This window comes from Hipposideros armiger, unplaced genomic scaffold (assembly GCF_001890085.2).
Source record: "Hipposideros armiger isolate ML-2016 unplaced genomic scaffold, ASM189008v1 scaffold_363, whole genome shotgun sequence".
Taxonomy (NCBI): Eukaryota; Metazoa; Chordata; class Mammalia; order Chiroptera; family Hipposideridae; genus Hipposideros; species Hipposideros armiger.
In genome coordinates, this window is record NW_017731713.1 from 1,549,381 (window position 1) to 1,558,242 (window position 8,862).

General features: G+C 42.8%; 2 protein-coding genes across 7 annotated transcripts in view; one reads left to right on the forward strand and one right to left on the reverse strand.

The window, feature by feature from the left end:
• GABPA (GA binding protein transcription factor subunit alpha) overlaps positions 1-4,233 on the reverse strand; it is a 32,126-nt gene extending 27,893 nt beyond the window's left edge. Inside the window, exons 1-2 of one of the 5 annotated variants that reach the window (XM_019662030.1) lie at positions 3,654-4,117; positions 1,990-2,123 (exon numbers count right to left, since the gene is read on the reverse strand). The gene's annotated coding sequence lies outside the window, so the exon portion shown is untranslated. Of the gene's footprint in view, positions 1-1,989; positions 2,124-3,148; positions 3,369-3,653; positions 4,118-4,144 lie in introns of those variants that run through there. The other 4 variants (XM_019662029.1, XM_019662027.1, XM_019662028.1 and 1 more) reach the window with 4 other exon arrangements.
• The window catches only part of ATP5PF (ATP synthase peripheral stalk subunit F6), a 9,576-nt gene continuing 4,854 nt past the window's right edge, over positions 4,141-8,862 (forward strand). The window contains exons 1-2 of one of the 2 annotated variants that reach the window (XM_019662034.1): positions 4,141-4,226; positions 7,780-7,956. In XM_019662034.1, the coding sequence (XP_019517579.1) occupies positions 7,793-7,956 (164 nt within the window). In that variant the 5' untranslated portion in view covers positions 4,141-4,226; positions 7,780-7,792. Of the gene's footprint in view, positions 4,227-4,250; positions 4,360-7,779; positions 7,957-8,862 lie in introns of those variants that run through there. The other variant, XM_019662033.1, reaches the window with a different exon arrangement.

Sequence of the window (8,862 nt, forward strand, 5' to 3'; positions counted from 1 at the left end):
GCAACTCAATCTTAATAACAGACTCAAACCTGCAGCTTAAATAAAATCAACATGGAAATAAACTACAACTGTTCAGCTAAAAGCTGTACTTTATTAGCAGAATAAAGAATGTACTTTATTAGCATTGTACTGACAGAGTAATAAGAAATTAAAGTTACTCATAGCTTTGATTTGTGTTACAAATTACATATCTTTTAAGTACAATATTCTAAAACAGCAAAACAAAATCATTATCAATATGCACATGACTGTAGTTATTACAGTAGCACTAGGAAACTAACATGTCTTTCTTCCCACTTTTCAAAGGGCTGTAACTCTCCTCAGGTCCCAATATCTCCAACTGCTGGGGAGCTGGTTTTCTGGCAATTCAGTCTATAAATAGCTGGCATCCAAATCTAGATGCCTGGTACAAACATGGTCCCTTTATCACATTAAGGATGCTCTCACAACTCCCGTGTAGGAAGAAAGAACAATAAGAGGGTGGGATTCTCCACTAAAATAGATATATACACATCACGCTCACCCAGCAGACCAGCTAGGCCGCAGCCGACATTTGTTTGGAATAATAAAAGGATGAAGGACTTTTCTTTTCTTCTGACCTTGGCCTCCTAAGTCTTCCCTTTCACCAGTAAAGTCTATTCCTTAAGATTACTATGTGTAAAGCTGTGAAAGTCATCCTGAGCACTACAGTAAAATGGTGGTGACCCAGCAGATATCAACCTTATAGGACAACATAAGGGCCACCCAGGAAGGGATATTTGTTTACAAATGTATACAAAGTGCTTTGAACAGTGCCTCACCCTTAGTAGGCACTCTATTAATGTGTTGAAAATATGAAAAAGTTACAAGAACTATTACACGCCATATAAAATTGACTCCAGATGCCTTAAAGACTTAAACGTAAAAGGTAAAACTATAAAAGCTAATAGAAGAAAATGATGAGGATTTTTTCGTGGTTCATGGATAGAAAAAAAATTCTTAAATTCCATAAACATAAACCATAAAGAAAACACTGATGGATCTGGTTATATGAACATTAAAGTTTATGTTCAATAGATAGGCTACAATGTGGGAAAAGGTATTTCCAATATCCAAAAGTGACAAGGGACTAATAACTGGAATTGGCAGTGAACTCCTACAAGTTGATAACAACCCCACAAAAGTCAGGACAAATTACAAAAGCAGGTAAAGCATAGGAGAAGAAAATTCACAGAAGGGGAAACTAAGGCTATGAAGAAGTGTTCAAATTCATATCATTCAAAAATGCAATTTAAAACAAGGAACTACCCACTTTATACCATGTGTTTTTGTGTGTTGGGGGTGTATGGCAAAAATTAAAATGTAAAATGCTGAAAAGAATTAGCAAGGACATGGGGACATAAGAATCCTCTGCCTCTCTTGATGGAGTACAGACAGGTCTGGCAACTCTGGAGAAAATATTCTGGCAGGACTTGCCCAAATCAAGTATGCTTATACCTATGACTCAGCAATTTCACTCTCAGAAAAGCATTCCAGGGACAGTCCCAAATTGATTGATAAGGATGTTTACGTCAGCTTTGTTGGTGACAGCTGGAAGCTGGAGACAATACAAGTATCCATAGTAAGAAAGTACTGTGCTACAAGAAAAAGGGAAAGCATACACCATAGAAGTTTGGAAGCCATTAAATACAACACAAAATCATAAAAACTGTTCTGTACTGAAAAAAAAAGTGAACAGTAAGGTTCACAGTAGAACAACACTTTAGAAGATCTTTATCTAATTTTCTGTGCCTATAAGGAAGTCCACTCCTATCTCCATAACCTTTTTTGAAAAAAAGCATTAGAAAACAACTGAATTTTCTGGGAACTTTGGAAAGAATAAATAAGTATATGAGGAAGTAACCAGAAGTTGAGAAATGGCCCTAAAGGCTTAGGCTTAACCAGGAGGGATACCTGTGGTCCCCCACTATATAAGCACTAAAACAGGGAGTTGTTAAAAAAGAAACTTACCTTATCATCTTCCCAAAAAGTTATAGATCAGTCCCCAGAAGATGCAGACTATAGAAAAAATGAACCTCATAGACTTTCGGAAAAAATACTCATAGTCTCTAAGTTGATCTTTTTCTCAGTTTTCTAAATTTAGCCTAGAGAAGCAAAGGAGAGATTTGGGAAATTATCCAAATCTTTGATGTCATTGCATAAGTGGGTGTTAGCTCCTCTTTTTCTAGAACCAATTCCCCAGGATTCTTTGTCAAAATTTGAATATTTAATATACATAAAATATGCATTTAATATATTATACCTAAGTGTAATCTGGGAGTGCCTGCCTGATCAACTGCACGTTTTTTCAAGTTAAAAAATACTTCTAAATACCTGAAGAAATTAAAATACATTTTTGTCTTTAAAAATAAAGCCAGCAGTCAAGAAAAAATAAAGCGCATACATCTGTGAAGAAAAATAATGTGTGCATGTGTGGAGAGGGAGAGAGAGAGAAAGCAAGTGTGGAGAAAGATTAATTTTCCTTTACCAAGCAAAGGTGTTCATTACATAATTTTTCAATTTTCCTGTAGATTTGAAGTTTTGTAAGTGGGATGTTGGGAGGTAGGAGATTAAACAGCTTTACTTTAGTATTCAGCCCCCACACCTGCTCGCATGACTTGTATTAACACCTAGCTCAGTATTTATTTTATTACTTCAAAGACTATATACCCCTCATAACATTATCGTCCCGTATATGCAATCTAAACTAAAACTGACTTAAGTTCACCTAGTGTCAGAATATGCCTAAAAATAAATAAGCTTGGAAAACCTGGCTCAAACCCGAAGAGGGGTTATTCCCTTAGTTGGAAAGAGTTGGCCAGTTTCCTTGGAAGTTTATAAGACAGCACAGTGCCTAGGAACATGCTATGCCTGCCCATGTCTTCACTTGCCTCCAGTGAGCCGTTCTAAATCTTTTGCTCCTCCCACGAGTCAGACCTACGGCGAGTTTTCTAAGTGACCGCTCATTATCTTGTAATGCAGTAAGTCTTCGGCATTGTCTTCCCTGCCGCTAACCTAATCAAGCTAGAATCCCTGAATACAAACGCGCGCTAACAGCTAATCTTCCAGCACCCAGGAAACTAAAGAAGTTGGCAAGCTACAGTAACACATCGCTTTCCCTTTGTCTTACCGTTTGTTTTTTTAAAAGAAACCCAATATATGTACATGGCTTTGAGACACTACGGGGCAATTCTAGAACAACTGGATTTGAAATGAGAGCGAATCGCCGAGTCGGCGAGGACACTCGTTTTCCACCTTCCTCTGAAATGCCGGGGGCGTCAGGATCACATCCCGATCGCGGAGGCTGCGGACCACGGCGGATAGTGGAGAAGGGGGACAGCGAGGGGAGGGAGCAGCGAAAGGTGACAGGCGCCGCCCGGGCCCCAGGGGCACGCAGCTTCCCAGAACCCCGCGCCCCCCGCCCCTCCCCTCCGCTCCCCGCACAGCCTCCCCCGCCCCTCCCCGCCCGGCTCCCTCAAGTCTCCACGAACGGAAATGGGAGTCACAGCGCCGGGGACCAGCGGAAACAAAACACAGAGGCGGCCGCGGGGGGGCCGCTTTGGAGGAAGAAGGCCCCGGAACGACGCCGGCCTGCGCGGGCCCGCACTCCCCTCCTCCCCTACGGCCGCACTCACCCGCTCCGAATCGACCCTGTTGCCCCCGCCCGCACTCCAAAGCCCGCTGAGAACAGCAGCGACGCGGGCTCCACGTGCAGCGTCTCTCCCAGTAAAACGTGCAGCTCCCGCGACTCGAAGTGTGAGGCCCCTGGGCCCTTCCCGCGGAATCAGCGCCGAAACTCCCAACCCCCCTCCCGCCTCCTAGGCACCTCCGGTTTCAGGACTACAACTCCCAGCAGGGTATGCGAAACGAACGCCCGAGGCAACGGAGGCGCACAAGGGAGTACAACGCCCTAGTCCGCTTTGTTTTACACTGTAACTTTGTACGTTCATACACTTCAATAACCCAAGGAACAAGACGCTGATTTGGGGCGGGAGGATTGGAACTAATGGACAGGCCAGTCTAAGTGCGCATGCGTACACAGCAAGGTTTCCAAGAGGGAAAAGCAGGTCAAGTTAGGCGAAGGAAAGATGGCGGAGACGTCGCTAGGGGACCCGGAAGCACTTACCCTCCACTTCCTCCTCCTGTTTGCCTTCTGTCTCACCTAGAGCCGTCCGGTCGCAGACTGTCTCCGAGACGCTTCCTGTCCGGTGAGCGTCGACCGACTGAAACGGCGGCCCATAATGCATTGCGATGGCGGGTAGGCGGGTGGGGGCGGAGCCAGGGCCGGAAGTAGAACGGTGGCGGCGGTGGTGGCTCTGGCAGCTCGGGACTGAGTGCAAGGTGACTGGGGCGGGTAGCTGGACTAGCTTAGCCTCTTGGGACTCGGATTCTGAGTTTCTTCACTGGGCCTGGGCTGCGTATTACCTCAGCCCTTGAGGAAAGAGCAGGTTCTGTCCCAGGCACCTTCCATGTCCTGGCCCGGGGTCACTGCGGACCTCGGCGCTTTTAGGCCTTAAAGTTTGCGGTAGCCTTAATATATAATCCTGATAAAACCCTGATACTACTACTCTGAGGGCAAACGGGGGGCACGAGTTGCAGGGAGGCGGAGGGTTCATGGACAGGCAGCCCAGCTGGGGCAGCCCAAGGTCATGCGGCGCAGGTCTGCAGCCAGGCCTGCCCGACCTGGACGCGCAGGAGATTGTTCTGAACTATTTAAAGCAGAATGTACACCGTAAGAAGGAAGAGGGTGATAGTCTTAAAGTTTGCAACCTGAAAATGTTGATAGTGCTAAAACTTGGTTAGGCAGCGGGGTTTTACATTCTTTTCCCTGCACAATCTTAACACCCAAACAGCTCCAAGGAACAGGACGCTGACTGGGGGGCATGGGGGGCGGGGTGCTTGAACTACGGGAGAGGCCAGAGTGCGCAAGCGAACCCGACAAGGTTTCCAGGAGGGAAAAAGAGTGGGTCAAGTTAGGTGGATTGTGAATTGACTTTAGGAATATGCTTTGAAGAGGCAGCGGAAGGTCTCACCGTTGGCTGGTCATCCATCATTGTAAACAGGAGAACCATGGCCCCCTCTGCACATGCTGTACTCTCCTTGCTGCTGCCTTCCCCAGTCTTTTCTGTCAAATCCCTGTCATGTGCTCTCGTGGCACTACATAGTACTCGAATAGAGAACTTATCAGTTGGCATTTTACGCTTGTTTGTGTATGAAAGTGTCTCCTGCAGGCCAGTGGACAGTCCCTACTCGCTAGATATTTAATCAGTGGGGAAAAAAGTGAAAGGGAATAAAAAGGACAAGTTTTGACAGTGAGACTATGTGTTTATTTTTTAGACAAAGTGAAGTTTGAGGGCCCTGTAGGACTTATGAAGGGATGAGAACTGTTGAATGTATAGGTTTGGAGTTCAGGAAAAAGACCAAACTTAGCGTGTGCTTTGGGAATCTTTAATACTTAGATGATAGACTTCGGAAAAATGAAATGGATTTTACCCATGTTGCAGTAGGAATAACATTTTTGTAATCAGAGCAGATTAACTGGGAATATAAGCAATTCAATAACCTTTCTTATACATAGTTCTATTTTCTGTTACTAGGAGAGATAAGCACAGCGTCTTCTGATTTTTAACAGTACGTAGTGCCATAGGGTGCAAGGAGAGAATATGGAAGTATTGTACGTCACAAAATACTGAGGGCTAAACAAACGTTAGATGACATTATTGCTGAGTGTTAAGCATGTCCTTACATTGCCGGAAGGGAAAACTTACATCCGGTTGCATGACTTAAAAAATATATTTGAATCAGTCAGATTCTACTTTGTAACCTTGGTCCTGGTATTTACCTCTAAACCTCAGTTTCTGTATGTAAAATGGGAATGATGATGAGTAGCACCTTAAAAGTCATTGGTTGTTTGCTCCCAGTGTTTTCTCAAGTGTTTTTCTCTAGTGGGGTATAGGAATGACACGTAATGAATTCTTTAATTTTTTTCAAATAGTGTGCTTCCACCCTAGCTGGTAAAGGGTATTGTGTTGATTGCGGGATTTCTTTGGGTAGTTTTTAGTTAGTATTCCAGGGCTTTTCAACCTTTGCACTATTAACATTTTGGACCAGGTAATTCCTTGTTGTGGGAAGGCTGTTGTTTCTGTTATTGTTATTATAGGATGTTTGGCAGCATCCCTGGCTATTACCCACTAGAAATTAGTAACACCCCATTCAGGACAACCAAAAATGTCTTCAGGTTTGTCAGATATCTCTTGCAGGTTAGCCCCACTCTGTTAGAAAATCCCTCTGCTATTCTACTATCTTCTAGCTTAGTGCTTCTCAAACGCTCTGGTAAAGGGCCATTTCTCCCACAACCGCTGTGGATACTTGTGAAGATACAGTAAAAATAAATTACCAGAAAGATGAGATGCAAGACAAAATAATGAAGACACAAAATACAAACTCTAATTTTTTATTATTAAATTCAACAGATACAAATTATTGTCATGTTGCTTAAAGGTTTCTAAATGCTTATTCCCAATTTTTGTGTTACTCTAAACCAGAAACACAATTTGTATACTACCACTGGTCCACGGACCACACTTTGAGCAGTAGTAATGTAACTTAATAGAAGTCCAGTATCAATATGACGATGATTACTGTTGTTGATATTATTAGGTAATTTGGGGGGGCATGAAAATAATGTTAACATGTCAGATTTTCACTTTAAGATTCAGAAACTTGATCAGGCTATATTGAGGTGTGAATTTTATCACCATTCCAAAATAGGGTGTGGTCATAAGCCTTTTCATTTTAACACACTGTCTTTCTTAATCTGAGGGAAATTTCTTCCAATTTCTTATGGCTTCCTTATCCCTTTTCTTTTGGAATTCCTGTTTTTATATATTTGTTGTAATTTGGAATTTTTTTTTTGCTTTTTTTCTTTGAAGACACTAATTGGGGTCTCAACTGAAATCATCTAATTGATCTACTGAAGTTTTTTAGTTAGAAAATCATGTCTTTTCGCTTCAAGAAGCTGAAGGATTTGGAAGTCTTTAAGTCCTTATTTTTAAAAATCAGATTTTCACCTCCTTTACAAATTCTGTGTCACTGATCAGGTTGTACCGCTTGATGTTCTCTCTCGTTGGTGGGTTCCCTTGGGCTGGTCGCTGTTTTTCCTTGCTGGTTCTTTTGGACTTAGATTTGGTTGTTACAGAATGCCTTGAGTCATGCAGTTTCAACAGGCACAGCAGTTTCTTCCCCTGTGGGTCTGTGAAGTAAACTTCCAGGCTATCCCGACTGAGGCAACTGTCTCCAGTGTCCCCAGCCAGCCCCCTTTTGGCCTTTTGAGGGGGTCAGGGAAACCTAGCACGTTTATTTTGGGGCCAGGATTGTTCTTTTCCTTCTGGGGTTGGGCAGTTTTCTAGCATCCTAACTTGACTATTTCCCCTGGTCCTAGACTAAGTTCATGGAGAAGAAACACCCCTCCTGTATGTTGTGCTTTCTTTCTGCATCTCACCCTAGTGGGGCCACACACAGGCCTGAGTTCCTAACTTCCTAGGTCCCAGAGCCTTTGGTTAAGAAGTAAAAACTTGCAATGAGGAATGGAGAGGGGAATGGAGCGATGGTCATGTGACTGTTCTTAGCATTCACTGAGTTCTGATGTGCTTTAAGTTCTGTAGCAATTAGTAGAATTAGATTTCCACTATAATGTATTTAAAGGCACTTTACAATTACATATATATTAAAGTATACAAATATTCTGGTGCTTGATTTCAGTAACGGAGTCACCATGATTCTTCAGAGGCTCTTCAGGCTCTCCTCTGTCATTCAGGCTGCAGTCTCAGTCCATTTGAGGAGGAATATTGGTGTTACAGCAGTGGCGTTTAATAAGGAACTTGATCCTGTACAGAAACTCTTCGTGGACAAGATTAGAGAATACAGAACTAAGCGACAGTAAGTGGGTAGATGATCAAGTATGGTGTAAATATAAATATTCAAAGTATGTAGTAAGTTTTGAGATGATAATTAAAAAATTACTTGGTGTTTGAAAGTGTCTAAGACCTTCACTGAGCTGATCCCTAACAGGGCTCATGAGGTGCTCCAAAAGAAGGAGAGAAGATCTGGATTTTTTGTAAGTCCCAATTTTATCTTTTTTTCTATGGGTTCCCAGGGAGTATCCCATTAAATCTATTGTCATTTAAGATGTATCCTTATTACACTGTTATTATATATTAGAGTCGATTCATAGAAATATCACATAGGATCTTGTAACTCATTTAGGAACTATACAGTAGTTACGCCTTATGCGTGGTTTCACTTTCTGTGGTTTCAGTTACCTGCAGTCAACCTAGGTCCAAAAATATTAAATGGAAAATTCTAGAAATTAGCAGTTTTAAATTGCACACCATTCTGAGTAGCATGGTGAAATCTCTTGCTGCCCTGATCTGTCTGGTCCAGGGTGTGACTCATTCCTTTGTTTAGTCCTATCCATGCTGTGTATGTTACCTACCAGTCGGTCACTTAGTAGCCACCTTAGTTATTAGAGAGAGACAGACCACGGTCACATAACTTTTTTTTTTTAGCTGAGCCATCCTGCCACCTGTTGGCAGCTCAGCTCGGGTTGGGAATCGAACCAGCGACCCTGTTGCTCAGAGCTTACTCTTTTTTTTTTATTGTGAAATACACATTTTTTAGAATTAGTTTCAGCTGTACAACACAGTGCAATAGTTATACTTTTTGCTCCTCGAAGTGACAACCCCCCTCCCCCAATCCGCCGCCCCACTCCCCCCCAATATCATACAAATCTATTACAATTCCCTTGACTCTACTCCCACACTATACTCCATGTCCCATGACCAT